Source organism: Abrus precatorius, unplaced genomic scaffold (assembly GCF_003935025.1).
Source record: "Abrus precatorius isolate BTA unplaced genomic scaffold, Abrus_2018 Scaffold10, whole genome shotgun sequence".
Taxonomy (NCBI): domain Eukaryota; kingdom Viridiplantae; phylum Streptophyta; class Magnoliopsida; order Fabales; family Fabaceae; genus Abrus; species Abrus precatorius.
In genome coordinates this window covers 21,670,177-21,692,055 of record NW_020874292.1, presented here as the reverse complement: position 1 = coordinate 21,692,055, position 21,879 = coordinate 21,670,177, and the positions used below count along the sequence as shown (strand labels likewise).

The 21,879-nt window shown below is 30.5% G+C and overlaps 1 protein-coding gene across 2 annotated transcripts; it reads right to left on the bottom strand.

The window, feature by feature from the left end:
* Positions 1–2,338: 2,338 nt before the first annotated feature.
* On the bottom strand, positions 2,339–5,978 carry LOC113846720 (heat shock 70 kDa protein, mitochondrial-like). Of its 2 annotated transcripts, none has more exons than XM_027475302.1 (6): positions 5,782–5,934; positions 4,995–5,032; positions 4,809–4,887; positions 4,161–4,727; positions 3,462–4,082; positions 2,339–3,241 (listed from the first exon to the last, which is right to left on the bottom strand). In XM_027475302.1, the coding sequence occupies exons 1-6, from the start codon at positions 5,848–5,850 to the stop codon at positions 2,618–2,620; spliced, it is 1,998 nt and encodes a 665-aa protein (XP_027331103.1). In that variant the 5' UTR covers positions 5,851–5,934; the 3' UTR covers positions 2,339–2,617. The 2 variants fall into 2 exon arrangements, with proteins under 2 accessions (XP_027331103.1, XP_027331094.1); XM_027475293.1 differs by having other exon boundaries at positions 2,398–3,241; positions 4,968–5,032; positions 5,782–5,978.
* Between the last annotated feature and the right edge of the window lie 15,901 nt (positions 5,979–21,879).

Genomic DNA, 21,879 nt, shown 5'->3' with positions numbered 1-21,879 from the left:
AATTGAATAAATTTGTTATAATTTAATATAAAAATTAAATATTATAAGTACATAAAAATATTACTTTCTAATATATATATATATATATATATATATATTATATACTAATTTTGATAAGAGTAATATTGTTATTTAAATATAAGTTATATTTTATTCTATTGATTTTTTATTCATCTCAAACATTAAAAAAAAAAAATACTATAATGTTATTTGTTTTCTTATCCTAATACACATAAAACACATTATGATAAAAGCTTACCATTAGAGTTGAAAAAGTGATAAATCCATTTAGACTGACCTAAATTTGTCTTACAAAATGCAAGATTTGAACTTCAAATTTTAAACTCGAAATAAATCCGTATATTTTTACCCAATTCAATCAAGCTCGATGGGGATTAAACTCGGAAAAATCAAATTTGTCTTATAAAGTAATATTTTTACAATATTAAATTACATGAGCCTAAGTAAGTTGGATATCTAGATTTGTTAGCTTTGCTTATAATTCTATTATCATATCTTATATCCTCTTATTTCTTATTTTATCACGTTGACATTAAAACATGTCCAGTAAGAAAACAATGTCTTAGACTTTATCCGAAAGCAGCCGCAAAGTCCTCAAGCCTATAACCATTTTGTCTCATGTTTCATCTTTCAAGGTTTCACATTAAATAATAGTTAGGCTAAAAGTAATTTATAAATATTTAAAATTCTAAAGCTGATGGTATCTCCAATGCAGTAAAGGTTAATAATACACACAATTTGAGCCTACGTAAATTATGAATTATGCAAGATACCTTTTATGTTTGTTGTTGACAGTTTAGGTGATATGAAGTCACGACACCTTTGAATTTCCAACAGGACATGTCATCTTCTACCCTTTCTCCCAACCCCCTTTTGACCCAAAAAAAACAAGTTAACTTTATTAATCTTATATATTTTAATGCATGTTTGAATGAAATTTTTTAAGAAAATAATTGTTTATATTTTAAAATTTTGTTTACAAATTTGTTAAAAATAAGAAATTAATTTATTAAAATAAGTTGAACCAAACACACCTAAACTACCAGAGTTAAAATAAAAATTAAAGTATATTTGAATTAAACAATATATATATATATATGTATTTCTGTGGAAAAATAACTATATTAAAAGATTCAAATTTATTTGTATAAAAACGTTAAAATTAATTATTACATAAAATAAACATATATTTGTTTAAATGAAACATAGATAATTAAAAAAGCAAAATAAAAAGTTAATGCATATTTGTGAATTCTCTAATCACTTCTTTTAAAAATGATATTTCTGCTCTAGCAAAAGTAGACAATTATTTTTTAAAAACAATCAAAGTAAGCACACACTTAAGGGTATGTTTGATTTCTCTTTTAAAAATAGTTTTTTTTTCTTCTAAATGTAGTATAAATTTATACTACATTTAGAAAAAAAAAATAGAAAACTATTTTTAAAAGAAAAATCAAACATACTTTAGTTTTCAGAATTTGCAACAATAATGGCAGGAAGAGCGTTATGGAAGGAGAGATAAAGGGGACACCACAGTTTAAATTAAAGCAGAAAGAGTCCATAGCCAAGAAGAAGAAAAGGAATTTGTATGGACTGCTTCCACATCTAATCCAGCTAATTTTGATCCACTGAAGCTTGTCAATTGTTTAAATATAAATACAAATTCTCCTTGAAGAGTTAAAAAAGTGTATCATATGTTAGCTATCAATTGTCGTCAGCCAAACAGAAGACATTGACAAAGCTAAACCGCATACGTTAACAGAGACCACCTCACTCGACGACACAGTGTGGCTAAAGTCCGTGGAGCATAAAATATGAAAATAGAGCTTCCACCGTAATAGAAAGCTCAAAAAGGTTGGCACTCAAGTAGGGGTGACGTGCAAGTAATATGCGGATGCATCCTTCATAACGATGGGGGTATGTGAAGGTGCACACGATAAACTTTATTAAAATTTTAAAAAGAAATTAAATAAACTATTTTAGAAGTATTCCAACAAGTTATATTTTCAAGATAATAAATCCTTTTTAAAATAAAAACTTTGCTTATCTTTAACTAATAAGCAATGGAATTAATATTTTGCAAACACCAATAATTTATTAATCAAACGCTTAAATTATTTATCAAATCATGTCCTATGTCTATTATCTATATTAGAACTTGTTCAACTTTCAGAAAAATATCGATACATTTTAATTGTCAAACATTACAGGAAAAACAAAATAATTATTCCGCCACACAATTAACGTCAGTTCAAAAAAATTACGTTGCTCTTATATCTTCTGATGTTTAATCCCTCAGATTTTCAAGTTATATTCAGCATCTAAAAATACGCAACTCTTCTATCAATTTATGCGAAAATACGACAAATCCTAATGAATCAACCCGTCATTAGGCAAAATTTCCAATATCGTTATTCAAACGGCGTAGTTCAGCATTACAAATTTAAAAGGCCTTACGTAAAAAATGAACTCCAACGTTCGATACAAAAAAAGTGACCTCGTATCCTCTACTAAAGGAAAAAAAAGATGATTCATCTCTAACATGTTATCTAGACATATATAAATCGAAAGAACTGGCTACAGATCACTCCTCATCTCACTTCTTCACCTCTTCATATTCTGCCTCGGGAGCTTGATCCCCACCCTGAGAACCACCAGCTGAGGAACCGCCACTAGATCCACCTGACATGTGTTCCCCAATCTTGGATACAGCTTTGTTTGCAGCATCAAGCTTTGACTTAATTTCATCAACATTGTCACCTGACATCGCCTTTCTCAAATCCGAAACAGCATCCTCAATTTCTTTGGCAACTTCACTGGGAATCTTGTCTTTGTATTCACCTAAACTCTTCTCAATGCTGTATATGGTAGTATCAGCACTGTTTCTAATGTCGATGAGAGCCTTTCTCTCTTGGTCTTTCTGAGCATGCAACTCTGCTTCTTTGACCATCTTTTCAATCTCATCTTCCGAGAGTCCACCGGATGACCGAATGGTGATTTGTTGTTCTTTGCCGGTGGACTTGTCTTTGGCAGAGACAGTAACAATCCCATTGGCATCAATGTCAAACGTGACCTCAATCTGAGGCAAACCTCTGGGAGCTGGAGGAATACCAACAAGCTCAAATTCTCCAAGCATTTTGTTGTCTGCAGCCATTTCTCGCTCACCCTGTAGCACCTTGATACCTACCTGTGTTTGATTGTCAGCTGCTGTTGAAAAGACCTGAAATAATGACATAAATCAGCAGATCATTCAGCAACAAAGAAATAATACATAATACCAAATCAAATTGGTTCTATTTTTAAACCTTGAATGTGTGGATGTGCATCACACTATGTATGGTATTGGTACTTAGTGGGGGACTTCAATTGAACACAATGTACGGTTTAAATGTGAAGTTGTAAACAAATGCCTTAAGCAATTATCAGGAATTAAGTATTACCTGACTCTTTTTAGTAGGAATAGTAGTGTTTCGGTTGATCAACCTGGTAAAGATACCACCCAAAGTCTCAATACCCAGAGAGAGTGGAGTTACATCCAGGAGAAGTAGTTCTTTAACATCTCCTCGTAGGATACCACCTTGGATTGCTGCCCCCATGGCAACCGCCTCGTCAGGGTTTACTCCTTTACTGGGAGACTTACCAAAGATGGCTGAAACCACTTCTTGGACCTTAGGCACACGAGTCATTCCTCCAACAAGAAGTACCTCATCAACATCCTTGATAGAAATGTTGGCATCCTTCAAGCAGCTCTTACATGGCGCCTTGGTCCTTTCAATCAAGTCATTTACTAAAGCCTCAAACTTAGATCTAGTCAATGTTATGTTCAGATGCTTAGCACCAGAAGCATCAGCAGTGATGAAAGGCAGGTTGATCTCGGTTTGAGATGTTGAAGACAGTTCTATCTTTGCTTTCTCAGCAGCTTCACGAAGCCTCTGCAAGGCAAGCCTGTCCTTTGAAAGGTCAATGCTCTCAGTTCTTCTGAATTCGTTTACCAGAAAATCCAACAAAGCATTGTCAAAATCCTCTCCTCCCAAGAAAGTGTCACCGTTTGTTGCTTTCACCTTTTGACATCAAGATGTTATCATTATTACTTCTGACAGGTTAAGAAAGAATCACAGAGAAGAAATAGATCGGCATACCTCAAAAACACCATTAGAAATTTCTAAGATGGACACGTCAAATGTTCCACCTCCAAGATCAAAAACAGCAATGAGACCCTCCTTGTTGTTCATCCCATACGAAAGGGCAGCAGCTGTGGGCTCATTGATAATTCTCTGCACATCAAGACCTGCAATTCTTCCGGCATCTTTTGTTGCCTGCCTCTGAGCATCGTTGAAGTAAGCTGGCACAGTAATTACAGCCTTAGAAACTGACTTTCCAAGGTAGGATTCAGCAGTTTCCTTCATCTTGGTGAGAACAAAGGCACCAACTTGGCTAGGGGAGTACTGCTGCCCATTAGCTTCAACCCACGCATCTCCATTTGGAGCTTTGACAATCTTGTATGGAACCATTTTCATCTCCTTTTGTGTTTGAGGATCATCAAAGCGTCTACCAATCAAACGCTTTGTACCAAACAGAGTGTTTGTTGGGTTAGTTACAGCCTGACGCTTGGCTGGGGTACCTACAAGCAGCTCCCCTTTCTGGTTGAAAGCAACCACAGAAGGTGTTGTTCGCGCACCTTCAGAATTCTCAATGACTTTGGGGTTCTGATAACCATATATTTCAAGTCAGCACAAAGACCATGTATTGGTATAAGGAAACACAAACAAATTAAAATCATGTGTTACCTTTCCTTCCATAACAGAAACACAAGAATTGGTTGTACCCAAATCAATACCAATGACATCATTTCCAGCAGGTCTTGAACTGTAGTGAAGATGAAAACTCAGTGAGTAATTTTGATCAAAATATCTTACGATTACAACAACGATAATAACTAATGGCACCTGAATGGTCGAGACAAACTAGACCACCTATGAGATACATACGCTGGCTTAGCGTTGCACGTCAACTGCACAACCATGCGAAAAGTTAGAAAAACTTCGTTCAGAGTTACAGTCACCACAATCATGCAAAAGTACCCACGTCAACTGATTACAATATCATGGACAACAGCATGATATTAACAGTTATTCACATATTTAGTTTTCGTTAAGGCCCCAAATGCCAGAAAGAGAGAGAGCGAGATTCTAGAGTGAACGAGGGATAGAAGTATTCTACAGCAATTCTAAATTTGTAATCTACAAAATCGAGCACGGAAATCTTAGATTAGCAGTAATAAAAGCAACATCATAAAGCAACAATGAATCATACACAAAAACGTGAATAATCTAGAAAAACTTAGAGCCAGTACAACAACGGCCTATATCACCCCTCTAAGTACGTTAGCATGAAACTCCCATACTCAAACCTTCTTAATAAATATTCAAATACAAAGGATCTGGCACACGAAGATTTGCGAGCTATAATTTAGTTGTCTTTCCTCTGAAGCACAAGTGAACATACTGAACGATGTAAACCTTAACACAAGACACCAGAAAACCAATTGGCAAAACGGGAAGGTTCAAATTCCAATCAACTTGGACCAAAATCCGAAAAAGAGCAATAAACCAATAGCTCCACACAGACAGAAAAAAAAAAAAAAACTAGAAATGGATTAAGGCCAATCCGGATCAAATCTGAAAATCTACATAATTCGGAGCAACCACAACAAAAAACAAAAATGAAAAATAAATAAGGAGAAGGAAGCAGAGAAGCTACCAAGCGATAGGCGGAGAAGGAAGCAGAAGCAACATCGTGACGGCGGAGAGAGCGGAGGAAGGAGGCCATGGCCAGAAAGGAAATGGAGAAATGAGAAATTGGAGAGAGGTTTTATTCGAGAGAAGGGTTTAGGGTTTTGGTCCTTCCACTTGCAAAAAGGAAAAAGAAAACAGCGTGTTTTTAATAACAGTGGTGCGGGAAGATTATTCTAGTTCTTCCACCTTGTAAGAGAGAAAGAAGGTTCTAGATCCAACGCCCAAACGGTGTCGTAAGACATCTCTCGATATGATGGGCATGTGACTGTGTGGCCTGTAGGGTTACCACGACCTCTCCTTCGTTGGTTGGTGCTTTTTCATATATCATAATTATATTTCGGGCAAAATTGTAATGAAAGAAACCTATTTAATAAATTGTGTCATAATATGAAATTTTTCTTTGGATTAATATTTATTAATGTGCAGATAACTAGTTGTACGTAATTAAAATGTATAGGAAATCATGCGGGTAATGATATTGGTGAAGTTTAAACAGCATAAAGATTTCTCGGAAACGACGTACGGATAGTCGTTAGATAAATAAATTTTTTACATTTCGCATTCTATTGTGCGTTTTTAATATATTTGTGCTTAAAAAGGGGGTGTTTCTAATCTAACATATTTAGCTGATAGTTATATATATATTTCATTAAATTATGCATATATTATTCATTTAGTTACTTTTTATTAACTTTTTTCCACGTGTACAACGTATATTGGTTCACGAACTTACGTATTTCTTCTTAGTTTTGTTCCTCAAACTTACTGGTTAAAATTGACTGATAAGTAACGTACTCGTTGAAATAAGCTAAGTGCTTCATATAAAACAAAAATGTCATTTAAAAATATCGATTTCTCATTTTTTTTCCTTATGTTTGGTGCTTTTTTTTATTATATTAGTAGATACATTATTGTGTTAGATTTATAAATGTATATTATATTAATTTTATTAAGGAATTTAGTTTTAAAAAATTATAATTTTAATAAAAAAAATTATTATTAGTCAAGTGATCATTATACAATTATTCTTAATGTGAAAAAAATATTAAAGCAAGTAAAAATTGGTAATATAAAAAATTAATAAGTTTATGATTTGTTAGTCAAAGAACTAATTAAAACATAATTTTAGTTAAAAATCAATAATTAGTATATTTTTATTTTTTATTAGTTAATTTAGTTTTAAAATATTAATAATTTAAATAAAAATAATTATTTATTAAGTAACCACAAATAATTATTTTAATATAAAAAATTTAAAAAGTAAATACTTTAAATTAAATTTAAAAAATTATATATTTAAAATTTAACTATAACAATTGATTTTTTAATTTATATTTTTAACATAAATTATTTATCTATTTGTTTATTATGATATAAAAAGTTATACTAATAATAAAATCTATATTAAGGTAATAATATATATAATAATAACAAAATAAGAATAATATATGTAACAATATAATAAAATATCTTGATAAAACATAAAAATGTTAGGCACATTTTATTTTTTAAATTATACAAAATATTAAAATTATATGTATAATTATATAATAAAAATTGTTTAATCTTACAACGTTGTTTTTTACTAAGTATATTTTTTTTAAGTACAAAATATAAATTATCATATAATTTAAAAAAATTTAATAATGTATTATAATTTTATAATTTATACATTAATTTTTTTAGTAAATTTCTTGTAAATCAAGTCATTTTATATTGTTTTGATACTTATATTATCTAAATTTTTTCGTTCTTAAAATATAAATATGAAGTTATTCCTATTTAATAAAATTTTATAAATAAAAATAATAAAATTATAATATTATTTTATTTATTACTTATGTTACTAACTTCAAAATATTATTTGTTATAAAATTGTCTTCTATGATTTTTTAAGACTTTTTTCATTTTAAAACATGTAAAGTGTTTGTAATATTTAAAAATTATGAAAATAATTTTAAATGATTAACGCTATCTTTTAAATAAATTATTACATAAAAATAAATAAATATATATATATATATTTATTTTATTTATATAATCAATCATACAATTAGACTTTAAACAAATTTTAAATGTTATAGTAAAGATTTTTAACTTCACTTGTAATATTTATTTATCAACCTTATCAAATAATATATAAATATAGTTGAATCAAATAGTATCTTTGACATTGAGCACAAAATGAATCTATAATATATACAAATTAAAATATTTAACATATAATCTATTTAATTTTAAGATTAAAATTAAAAAAATTATAACATATAGCTTAATTATATTAACAAATTAATTATCTTGTTATTTGTACTCAACATTTTTATAACAACTTTAGTGTTTCTTGTAATGGGATGTGACGCCTAAATCCTAGATCTAACATATACTTAGAGAAGCATGGAAAGCCATACAACATGTCATATAAGAGACTTAACATGCATAACATAAAAATTTAAAAGTATTAATTTAAAATATCGAGAAGGTTATTCTTATTATAAGTGACACACAAACTATTATAATCATACACACAACCATATAGGCAAGATGTGAGCAACTCATCCATTGTTGCTCTCTACTTTGCTAGTTCTTACATGCACAATGATCAAAAGCACATTAAATATTTTTCAAAAGATTGACACTAACATAGACTCATAATAAAGTTAAATACACTACTAAATTTATAAAGCATCCTTTAGAACAGATCTTTTTTAACTGTAAACAAACATTAACGTGCATCAAATAAAATAATCAGTTGAGAGGAGTAGACGAGGGAGTATACTCCTCCAAGGAATAAGAGTAAGATGAAGTGAGAAATGACTCGACAAGTTTGTGAGGCAAGTTAAGCATGTCCTTGTAACACCTTAAATTTAATTTCTAAAATAAATAAATTTTGCAATAAGTGGAAATAAATGAATATTTTCATTCAATTAGTTCCCAACACATGGTTTCAATAAAGTCTTTCAAAATAAGGATGGATTACAAATTTGAATCAAATTACTGCTACAGAACTAATTTAAATACATCCAATTTTTAAAATAAATTTCTAAGTCCTATAGCAGTTTCATCCATCTCTTCACTGAGTCCGGTGCTGATTGTCTACTTGAAAAATAAATATAAGGGTGAGTATTTTACACTATCACACACAAGCACATACACTCACCTTGCACATTCTACATATTTCTAACATAATTCAAATCAAATATCAACAAACATAATAATACATTTCCATTTTAATTCACAAACAAGTGTGCTCACTACACTAACAAACAATCCACACACATGTGCGCTCACCGTGATCACAAAATCTTGATGCCCTCAACTTTAAAGACTTACTCAGTTCACACCATGGATGGTCGCTAGATAACTCCACCTCACATATACAACGTGTGCGGTCACAGGCCCTTAGCAAAGGTGTCAGTCAGCGGCCGAATCAAGAGAAGAGTGTGTGACTTGTGATGCACCCAGTACCCACGCTCACTGTTGGTGTCACCACCACCCTTTCTTCGCCAAGATATTTCTACTGCCCACATCTTCCACACTCCTAGTGTATCACTAAACCATTCATAGTTTTCCAACATATTCAAACACATCCATATTCACATTCAACATGTCATTCACGCACATTTCCAATTATTCAATTATTTTACATCAAACGATAACATGTTAACACATATTTTCACCCACAATCTCAATCACATTCACTATTCACTTTCACACACGACACGTGTGCCCATATTCAATCACGTTACATTCAAGCACACAACATTTCCAACATGATCTTGAGTACAATTAAACCATTCTCAACACACGCACTATTCAACATCAACCACATTGTAGTCAACCACACGATTTCCATCACATTTCCTCACAAATCCCGTTTAACACAAAACGTACATCAAAATACACATATTCCTGCATTTTATTCTAACTACATTGCAATACATATTCAAATAAACATATTCAAAGCACAATGAGATAGAGTATAATCCCCTCTTACCTCAAATCGAAGACCCAAAAATGAAATCAACAAAGAATGTACTCCCCACACAAATTTCATCCAAAATACATGAAAAACTCCATGAGAAATCGAAAGAACAAAGAAGAGGAATGAAAAAACCGAAACCCTAACTCTTAGAACTTACCTCTAAGAGAAAATCGGATGAGAGATGAAGAGAAAAGAGTGAGAATATGTTTCCCAAACCCTAAATCCCTCAAATACTCTTTTGGTCGTAACACTCTCGCTACAGCGAGATATTACCTCGCTGCAATGACACCCCCTTTCGCTACAACAAAAATTGCAGAAGAAACTACGCTTTAATTTCTACAGAATCTCGCTACAGCGAGACTGCACCCAGAAATGCATCCCTCGCTATTGTCTTTTCACTATAGCAAGAGGACTCTTGCTATAGCGAGAACGCAACAGACGCATCCCCTTCGCCTAGAATCCTCTCGCTACAGCGAGAATGCCTCTACAGCACACACTTAACCTACATTTCAATCAATTCCAGCCTAATTACAAGTCAACCATTAACAGTCATGCTCAAGCACATGTCCACATCACATTTCAATCACATATACATACATCTTCGCAACCATATTTACATCCAAATCATTACACAATTAAATGCACATTCAAACATTAATTCACATATTTATATTTAATAAATCAATATGTTATTATCACAAAATCTGGGGCGTTACAGTCCTCATGATCACTCGCAAGCCAACTAACAGTAGGTGGTGATGGTGAACGAGAGGGTGGAAAAGGTGAAGGAGGTGAAGGGCAATGTTAGGAAGGTCTCGCCTTGTCAAGGGGTGATGAAGGTCTAGGTGGCTATACAAGAGGACGAGGGCAAATGAAAGTCTTAATTGCATGGATGTCCTTCCACTTAGGCACCAAAAGGGGTGAGGTAGGTCGAGGAAGATGGGTAGTATTGGTTCTATCTAGAGTTGGATTAGGGACAAGCGTGTTAGTGTCCATGGGAGTAGCTATGGTCTCCATCGGAAAGGCAAAAAAAGGTAGCTAGGTATTTTTAGGAGGTATGGAAAAGATAATCTCCATAGGTACTTGAGTAGTGCGTTGGGGCTCCCAGCCTTTCTCAATGACTGTACCAAAGGTCATCCTAGTCATTCCTTAGTAAATGCTCTGTTGGGTAGCTGGGTTATAAACCATAGGTTTTCCTCGGTCAGAAGAATCCATATTTTGATCAAGTTGTGTCCCATCTGCACATACAACAAACAAACACACAAGAACAAGTAGGTGTACCAAACAGACAAAGGGTGAGTCCGTACAAAAATCAATCAAGTGATGTACTAATCAGAAAGAGTCATCCACCGACAATCACACATTATTCATGAAGCAACTTAGTTCACACATTACAACAACAAATCTCCATATCTAGGTTCCAATTATATAATCATAAAAGAAGAATGTTGATGATGCATGATGCAATTTACTTATGAATTGCATTCTCATTTAATTATACGAATGCAATGCATAGGGATCACAAAATCATCTAATCAATCACATCAATTTTATGTCAAAGGCAACTGGAAGACTTCATTTCCTACTATGAATCACATTCCAACATAATTTCAATTCAAATGCTTTAAGGGTACCATTCAGGAATTGATCCACCATTATCTCGATAATGAGTGTTCACGTCAGGGTTGATAAAGGTTTGCCAGCAACATGACTCAACCACATTGAGTTATTCTGCGTCATTAGGTCATTATCCTTTGTCATCCTAAAGGTTCTTCAAGAACTTTAACACTAGCATCCCACAGTTGTGCCAATTATAACCTTACCTAAACTTTTTTTTTCATGATTATAATGCATGTTTATATTTTGCTATTATTAACTCTCCCAATTTAATCACTAAACTCCTCCAACCAGTATGTTCTATAAATGATATGTTCTATTATAAAATAACATGTTTTTCACCACATATTTTTCATCAAGGTTTCATATATCTACTCTATTTTATTAGGTTCTTGCCATTTCACTTCACTTCATTCCCTAGCCCATTTTGAGTTTTCTTTAATCAAGTTTTTTATTAGTCTACCTCGATTAATATTTAGGGTTCTAAGAATATTTTCTAAGATTATCCTACATTGCTACAAATTTATTTTAGGTGGGGTAGAATTTATTATTCTCTTGAGCTCACAATTTTAGTTCATTAAGTTGTATTTTCTTTTAGCTCTTTGCCCCTTTTTTCTAGGCCTTCTTTCTTATTTCCTTTCAGTCTCTCTTTATTGGTCATGTTAAAGTCTACCTAATTTTTAGCTTTAGGGATCATATGACTACACTTATACTATATCCCTTCCTAGTTAACGCCAATCAATGGTATAAGTAACTACTCATCCCTTTTTTCTAGTCTTTTATTATGGATAAAAAATTATGTAATTTTCATATACTTTTCTCCTCCTTTCTCACATTGTTACATTACATTATTGTGTTTCAAAGTTATAATAATCCTCTTTATCTTTCCTTCCTCTTGCTACCTGTGGTTCTTCCAAGGTTAGATTCACTAACTCTCATTCCTAATCTCCTTAATTTGCCTACTGCATGTTCAAAACTGGGGCACCTTATCCACTACTAAGTGGTTTTAGAATCAATTCCATGTATTTTCAAGAGTCCAATATAGTCACCATTAATAAAACTCCTATTCTCCATACAAAATTGGACTGAGAATGTCTAGACATACAGCTGGAAAATATTATCATTCATACACTCAATCCTATATATAAGCAATCACACAAAGAGTAACACCATCCAATTCCACATGCATAATAATTTTATGATATTTTAAGGCAAGAACAGACTTCCTTACCTTTTCAAAGGTTGTTTAGAAGTGCAAGGAAAGGTGGTGATAAGTAGTGCATTTCTCTCAACCTTCTTTGGCTATTGATTGTTAAGAAAACAAAGGCAGAATTACTTGTGATGAAATACAATAAAATGAGCAAAGGGGTTGCTTCAGATTTATAATGTTCACAATGAAAAATCACAAATAAAGATAGCATGCAACTCTTATGTCTCTCTAAAAATGGCATGAAATGGTGGCTTTTTTAACTCCTTAGGCTTTTATTGTGAAAAGGCTTAGAACAAGGTGAAATGAGTTGGTTTTGTGGAAGGAGGTTGAGGCAAGGTGCAACAAAAGGTTGAAGTTTATTTGATGCAAACCATGCAAGACATTTTATTGGTTGGGAAAGAGGTGATATGACATGATGCAAAATTTTGTGTTTCTAAGGTGACTTGCTATGTTTTCCTTGCACAGCCAAAAGGAATTAAAAGGAGAATGAAAGGTTCAGCCTTTAATTAATTGGGCAACAAGACCGAGAAGGAAATAGTGAGAGGGACAAGGTGCCACACGTGAAAGCCTTCTAATTTATTATCCAAAATTCCTTGTAACATGGTTACATAGTGAGGCAAGGAATAAGACTGATTGAATATTCTCTTTTGATTTGTGGGATAGGAATGTAGTTTGACCACCAAGTGTCATAATACACAAGGTTAATATGGCAAGTCCATGCCCAATCAAATAATGATATAGCTTAAAATTGTGTGATCAAACAAGTTGAGGAAAGAATAAATATAAGTCCATAGTAATTTAAATGTAACAAAATCACCTACAAGCACTAAAATTTTGCTTATAACTTGGATATGTTAAATTATTATCTACAGGTTAAGGTCTTGTTTAAGATTAAATTGACATCCACAATAACTAATCTAAGAAATAAACTAAATTACTCACAAACACCAAGAGGAGGAAACAAAATAAAATCAACAAAATTTTAAAATTTCTATGAGTCAGAAAACACAAACACATGTTTAAAGTATCACTAAAACTTTATGTAATATTCTTTTCTTAGTATTATAATGTTTATACTATCAACATTATACGTGACTTTAAACATTCTACGTCTTAATAATTATAAATTTAGTTATAAATTCATATATAGCAATAAGTAAGTGTAGTCAATTTATATAATAATACATGTAATGTTTTTATTTACACTCTGTTTATGTGTTAGGTCTTCTTGATTAAGGCAAAGTATTAAGAGTAAAAAAATAATCCAACAAACAATCTTTTGCTTTGTGTATTATTACTAGTTTTTATTTAATCTTTCGTTGCTCGAGTTATTTTTTATGAATTAATTGCAAGCTTAACGAATGATTCAATATTAATATTATGAATAGTAGTATTATTAGGTAATACTACTAAAAAAATTAAAATATAGGTTTTTTTGTACTTAAAAAACAATTTACAAACTTATTATTTCTCCTAAACCAATTATTTGTTTGTAGTTTTGTTTTCCATATGTTAGAGATTGAGACTATTTTGCTTTTGCTGGGAGTAATACAATGACATATGTTATTAATTTTACAATAGTCTCATTTCTTACAGATAGGGATGGAAATGAGCCACGCTACTCGTTGGAGGCCTATGGCCTAGCCTATTTAAGCCCTAACCCAACTCGGCTCGTTTATGAAAAAGGTCAGGCTTAAACTTTTGAAAAGACTTATTTAAATAAAGAGAACAAACTTAAGCTTTTAAAAAAAACCTTTTAGGCTTATTGGATTGGCCCAATTAAATAATTATATTATTTGGTAATTTATATTTATTTATTTATTTTCTGTAACAATTTAATATAAATATAATTGTCTAAAAAATTTTATATATATATATATATATATATATATATAGTGTGTGTGTGTGTGTGTAATGTATAACATAGTTTAGTATTTCTACTTTAATAATATAATAATTATAATTATACTATTAGAGTATCAAAATTAAAACTTATTGTAAAAAAAATCTATCAATTAAAATTTTGTCTGATTTCTAAAATATCTTAATCTATTATTAGAATTTATTCTTTCCTAATTCTTATTTTGATATTTTAAATTCAAATATTTTTTAACTTTTTAACCCTAATATAATTCTTTAAAATCATGATTGCATAAAAGAAAAAGATAAGTTACCGCTATGACACTTTCCTTCCATCTGTCCTTGTTGTCACCAATGATTGTTTGTAGTAGCATTGTCAAGTGCTCAGAGGTGTCCTATTAAAAATTATTATTTGATATTCATTATTGTGTGCCATGGCATTTGTGAAGAAGTGCGGAGTCTTGAAAAAAAAAAAATAACCTGAAATGTTCACAAGGAATCTTAAAAAGTTAGATCACTTAGGTGCCCAAATAACATTTGTGTTTTCTATTTTTGGTCGAAGCATTTGTGTTCATTGATAGTGTTTTGTTCAGAACTTCTATTCATTATTTTATTGATTCTCTTTATTTGGGACCCACACACAAACGATTTGGATTTTTTTAATGCTCTTCATTTGTCTTATTCTAAACATTTATAACTTGTTTGTCTAGTCTTTATTTAAAAATGAATATGCATAAGTTAACAAAAGCATATTACTAAATTCACTTTTTTCGTATATTGTTGAACTAATAGTAAACACCTTTTGCAGTTCAATTTTTTCGGTTACCAAATACCACTGGATATTTTATTTGTAAACTAGACATATAAAAACAAAATGAACAATTAAAAATCTTTTTTTATTCATTTATTTATGCAAAATATTTTCAAATACTATATTTGGATTATCTCATTATGGAAAATAATGCAAACCTTACTTATTCTTGTTATGAAATTGTTTTTAAATCTTTATGATAACTTTTATTTGCTACATTAATTACTTATTTATTTATTCATTTGCAGGTCTTCAAAAATCAAAATGTCCACTCCACTTGATAATTTTGAAGTAATTTTCCCTTTTTCTATCAATGAGGCAAATGAGAGTGTGCCAATGGATTTAAGTCAACCTCCAAATAATACAAATGAAGGTGAAAAAAATCAAGGTCAATAACAAGATGAAGCTATCATTAGGAAGAAGAGACAGAACACATCAATGGTGTAAAATAATTTTGACAAAGTTGAACTTGATGGAGGTATAAGGGAAGTTGTTTACAAATACTATAAAGATAAGCTCTCTATTGGAGGGAAAGGATCTAGTACTAGCCATTTGAAAAGACATTTTATAAATTGCTTGCAAAAAAAGGCACAAAAGGCTATTGAGAATGAAGTCTTGATGTGTGCATTTCAATATGCTAACTTTAATTTTCAAAAAGTTAACCATAAAATTGCAATAAGTGATTGTTTAGCATTGTATGATATTGAAAAGAGAATGTTGAAGTCTTTGTTGAGAAGTGTGAGTAAGATTAGTTTAACCATTGATATGTGCAAATCAAACCACCAGGTAGTTGAATATATGGTTATAACAGGTCAATTTATTGATGCGGTGTTGAAGCTTCAAAAGAAAGTTTTGAGTTTTGTGAAAGTGTTTGCTCTAAGGCGAGGAATTGATGTGGCTGATGCAATTTTCAAGTGTTTAAAGGCTTGGGAAGATTGAAAATAAAGTATTTTTTTGTGTCTATTGATAATATTTCATATAATGACTCTTGCATTAGAAATTTGAAGGAAAATATATCATTAAGCAATAATTTATTTCTTACTAGTGCTTTGTTTCACGTTAGGTGTTGTGCTTATATTTTGAATCTATTGGTGCAAGATGGTCTTAGTAAGATCAAGAATATTATTTTCAATGTTCGTGAAAGTGTGAAATATATTAACTGCGATGATGCAAGATTGAAGGCATTTTGTGTTGTTGTTAAACAAAATTAGTTAAAGGATAAGAAGTTTATTATTAATTGTCCAACAACTTGGAATTCCACATTTCAAATGTTGTATATTACTTTAAATTTTATAATTGCTTTTGCATCTTATAAGGAAAGAGAATCATACTATAATTTTGCACCTTTGCACAAGGATTGGCAGAAAGTTGAAAAGGTTTGTAAGTTTTTAGAGGTGTTCAACTTGACTACTTGTGTAATATCAGGAAATGAATATCCGACTTCTAATTTGTATCTTTATGAAATTTGGACTATCAAACAAGTTATTGACAATGTAGCAGAGGATGAAGATCTCTTTATGAGAGAAATGGCAGAACCAATGAAGAGGAAGTTTGATAAATATTGGGGGGAATGAAATCTATTGATGGCTATTGCTAGTGTTTTAGATCCTAGATGAAAATTTCACACTACAGAAATATGTTTTCCTATGATATATAAACTTACAGATGTTGTTATTGAGAATATACAAAAGGCATTCTCTAAAGATGGCAATAGTGGAGTGGTTAGTTCTTCATCTTCAACATCCCAAAATACTTTATTGGCCATTGGATTTGACAAAATCATGAACATTATGAGCCAAAAGGAAGCTGTTCATCCAATAAAATATGAATTACAAGCTTATCTTGAAGAAAGTATTTATATCCGTGATGGTCTTGACAACTCTTTTGATAGGTTAGGGTGGTGAAGGAATAAAAGCATGAAATACAAAATTTTATCAAAGATAACAGTTGATGTACTAGCTATCCCAATTTCAACTATGGTATCTAAATATACTTTTAGTACCAGAAGTAGAGTCATTGACGAATATCGTTCTAGGTTGAATGAAGAATCTATTGAAGCACTTATTTGTGGTGGAGATTAGCTTCATTATAAGTATAGTTTAACGAGACTATCAAAGGTGTAATCTTTTTTTTCCTTTTTATCTTTGATGACTATATTTCTTATTTTTATTTTAAAATAATCTTTTGTTCTAATAATTATTTTTTATTTTTAAGGTGAATGCACAACTTGAAGTGATCACGTTGAAGATTTGATATCTTTCTGCTTGACAATTATTTGTTGGATTCTACGTTGTAGTCTCACTTTTAGTTTTCTTTTCATAATATGGATCAAAATTATTAGTTCGGTATTTAAGATTACATAATATGGACATGTTACCTTTTGAATTATTTGAGATATAAATTTTGTGGAGTTATTGAATATGATCATGTTGAGATATGACATATGTGAAGCCATTTATGTATAATTTTTTTTTTGTCTAAGCATAGTATTTAAATATAATTTATTATCATATGTTTTCAATTTTTCTAATAGTAGACCTTTCGACCTGTTAGCCTATTGGATATTATTCCATTGACTTATTGGCTTGTCAAATTTAAATTGTTAGTGTTATTTGAAGGCTTTAATGTTAAATAGGCTACTAAAAAGTCTATTGGATTAAGTCAGACTTCTAAAAAAGTCAGGTCAAGCCTAAAAATTTGACCTATCACGTTATAAGCCTATATTCAAGCTTTAATTTTGTGTAATAGGTTAGACCCACTTAACCTTAGGTCTGGCTTGACTTGGCCCATTCCCATTTCCTACTTACAAACCAATGTTATTAATGGCAGATGTTGGATCATAGCGAAAAGTCAAAAAATTGCAATAAAATTATTGTAGTTTATATATGTAAAAAAAAAAAAAACATGTCATAAAATGTTAAATTAACAAAACAAAGTGATAGAAAATATAAAAGTTTATTTTTTTTCATCTTATATTTTTTCCTGTTATGTTTTAATCTTCTACTTCTTCATCATCAACATCTTCTTCAATCATCACTTTCTCTTTTTCTTTTATTGTTGAACATAACTATATCTTGAAAATTTTTGTAGCTTTAGTAGCAATACCACTTAATAGATTCTTTCATTTCTTATAATGAAGCCTAGTATATGTTTCATGCTCTCCAACTCTAAAAGCTTCATAAATAGTTACACAAAAAAGTGGCATTTATCATAAAAAATTAAGTACTTTCCAACATCGTTATCATGAGCATTATCATCCATCTCCTCAACTAACTACTCATTAGACTCACCAATGCCATTGAGTATAATTGGATCAATTACATCTTTAAGATTATAACATTTGAATTGTTGGTTCTCTTTTACATGAATCAAGTCATGCAATTTTTTTGATCAAGTCTATTTCTCTTATTTGAATGAATGTGCAACATAAGTGTAATTTAAGAAATATTGATAAGTTTCTTATAATTCCTAGAAGTAAGTATAAGGCTTGACTATCAAAATGAGATTAAGAAATTACTTGCTAATGCATTTACATTCTGATGCTCTACATGACAAGCTCGAAACTTTGATAGCTAATTGCTGCAAATTTGGAGCTAAATGGCCATACATTTGCCACCATTGAGCTATAAAACAAAATATAAGTAATAACTTAAAAGAGGCCTTAACTTTAAATTGAAATTAAAATGTTGAAGTCTTTGAAAAATTATGAAGTTGGACTCTAAGAGACCTCCACCACTCTTATAAATTGGTAGTTTAAGTAATATGTTTTGTTCTACATTCTAACTTGGAACTAACCTCTTAATACAATCATGTAATCCTTTTGTAACCTTCAAATCAAACTTTATTTTAGAGTTGTCATAAAAGAACTCTAGGTTTAAAATGTGACCAATTACATACAAGTGACCATGAAGTTAATAGATCTATTTATTATCCATGACTGTAAGCATATATTTGTATTTACTTTCATTATTTCTAAAAGACTTAATGATGACTTTTTTAGCCTTATCTATTACTTTATAAATATATCTCAAGAATGGTCTTCTTTTACAATTAACCAAACAAACCACCTGAATAAAAGGAGCAACGACTTTAAGGGTATTTTGGGTAGAGAGTTTTGAATAAGAGCACATATTTTTAACTTTTAAATTAAAATATATATATTATTTATGATGATAAATATATGATTAATATATTAAATTTATGTCAATATATCAATTATATATTTTTATTGTAAAAAATATTTTTAAACATATTTATCTAAAGTACAAATTTTGTCATCCCCTCCTCTCTTTAAAACTTCTCTTCCCAAACAACCTTTAAAGTATAAATCACATAATTCCAAAATGAAGGCAATGATACAACTTTTGTGCTTGCTTCCCTTTAGCTTCCTTTGACAATTGATTTTTGTACCACACTTTAGAAGTGAATATTTTTCTAATATTTAATTTTTCATTATAAAGCATTTCTAATGATAGAAAAGAAGTTGCATTCTGATATTGTAATGGGTCTCTATGGGTCGGTTATCCTTGTCTCTTGAAAACATTAGTAAGGATGAATTTTCTCCCCATTACTAAAATATAATATGTTTTAAAGCATCACAATATCAAACACAATGATAAATATGTCAACAAAATCAAAACACATATACTTAAGTCAACTAATCAATAAATTTCTCTCTCAAATATGCACTTCTTTGTACAATATGATCACAGTTATTGGTTGCTTCTAGCATTTTATGAGGTCTTACACATATAGGTGAATAGTCATTGGTTAACCCATATACGCAGATATAACATATACAATACATGGCTCCTTAGCAAAAGTATAGTTAGGAAATAAGTGTGAGGCTATATGATGCATTCACTCCCAAATAGATTGTGTACACACATGTAAATGTCAATCACCATCCTATATTTCTCCTCGATTTCTATAATTGGCTCTATATTTTATACTCTCAGTGTATCTCTGTAACTATTTATACTAATTTTTTCATCACTTTTTACTCATAATACATTTTCTTTCATCTCATTCTAATTATTTAGTCAAATAAATCGTGCCTAAAGTAAAACACCTTCAGATTAAGTTCATATAACATATATTGAGATAAGTACATTACAATCACTCAAGGTCAACCAAATATGCATCATAAACTTTTCACAACAACCAAAATCTCATTCAAACATATATTTACAAACAAAGAAAAACACATCATCATACTCTCATAATGTTTGCATCCATGCACTTGACATGATGAAACAATCTTGTTTGCTCAATTACTCCTTATAATCTTTTAAGAGAGAATTAGTATCTTTTAACTTCTTTAAAAATGAAACTCTAATCTCATGATAATTTAGAACTGGAAAAATTTGGACTAAAGACACTATGACTATAACAATTTCTAAAAAAAAATTCAATTTAATAAGATTAAAGAAAAGACTATCTTAATACCAAAATCGAGCTATATATTGATGGACCATTACCTTTGTTTTTTTTATCACATACTTCTCTTATATTTGCTTGCCTCCATTTTAGCTTCTATCTTTTGTTAATGTCAGTTTCTGAGCTTTTACAAAACAAGTTAATTAGTCATTTCTTATCAACCATCTTATTCTTCCGTAGCAATACTACATACCAAGCTATCTTATCTATCTTTACTTTCATCATAGCCTATACTTATAAGATTTCTCACAAAATTTAAAAGTTGTTTTGACTCATTTTCTTCTTTTGATATACTCCAAGCTCCTTTTTAACTTTTTTTAGGGTAATATTTCACATTATCTTCCTTTCTAATTAGATGTTGTTTGACTTTAGTGCCCGTAGACTCAACTTTTCCACAAAAATTCAATACAATATTATTTGTATCACTATTTGTCAATAAATAAGCATATTTCCATCTTGAGTCACAATTAAAAACTTTTGAAAAATTTGATGAAGACTTTTGTTCAATTACAATAAGAAAAGTTGAACTAAAGAAGGAATGTTTTAAGGAGAAAAAGAAAAAAATAATTTTAAAATAGAGAACAAATTCAATGGTCACCAAAAAGAAGTCACAAAAAAGTTAAAATAAAATGAATTTAAAGCATTGAATAGATTTAATAGGAGAGGAAAAAAATTAAAAAAAAAGTAGCTAACCAAAAAATAAAGTCACTAAATGGAGATAATAATGATCATTAAAAATGCAGATAGTAACAATTGTTAAAAATTCAACAACAATACTTGCATAAAAATGAAAATGAAGAAGAAAGACATTGAAAAAAAAAAGAAAAGAAAAGAAATATAAGTGGCATAAAAAAAAGTTTTAAATTTTTAAGTTTATATTCATTTTGGATCATGTGAGGTCCAACTCTTGTTTTTATCTCAAAAACTACCATTTTCGTCATGGTTACCGTTACCGTCAACCTTGTAATGGTCATCATGGCACCACCGTTGCAAACTCTGCAGTTTTTTGCCATGATTGTTGTATTTTGGGTTGAACTCATCAACACCATCCGCTATGGTGCCGCTTAAACAACATTGTCGCAAAAGCGAAATATCTTCAAAGTATTATATGTGTGAATTGTAAAACAAGATGCGAACAAACTGA

Bases quoted from the DNA above. Each gene is read 5' to 3' on its own strand.
- LOC113846720 (XM_027475293.1), bottom strand. From the start codon at position 5,850: ATGGCCTCCTTCCTCCGCTCTCTCCGCCGTCACGATGTTGCTTCTGCT. The intron at 4,888-4,967 runs GTGCCATTAGTT...TCTTCACTACAG, and splicing joins AGTTTGTCTCGACCATTCAG to TTCAAGACCTGCTGGAAATG. The intron at 3,242-3,461 runs GTAATACTTAAT...TCATTATTTCAG, and splicing joins TTCCTACTAAAAAGAGTCAG to GTCTTTTCAACAGCAGCTGA.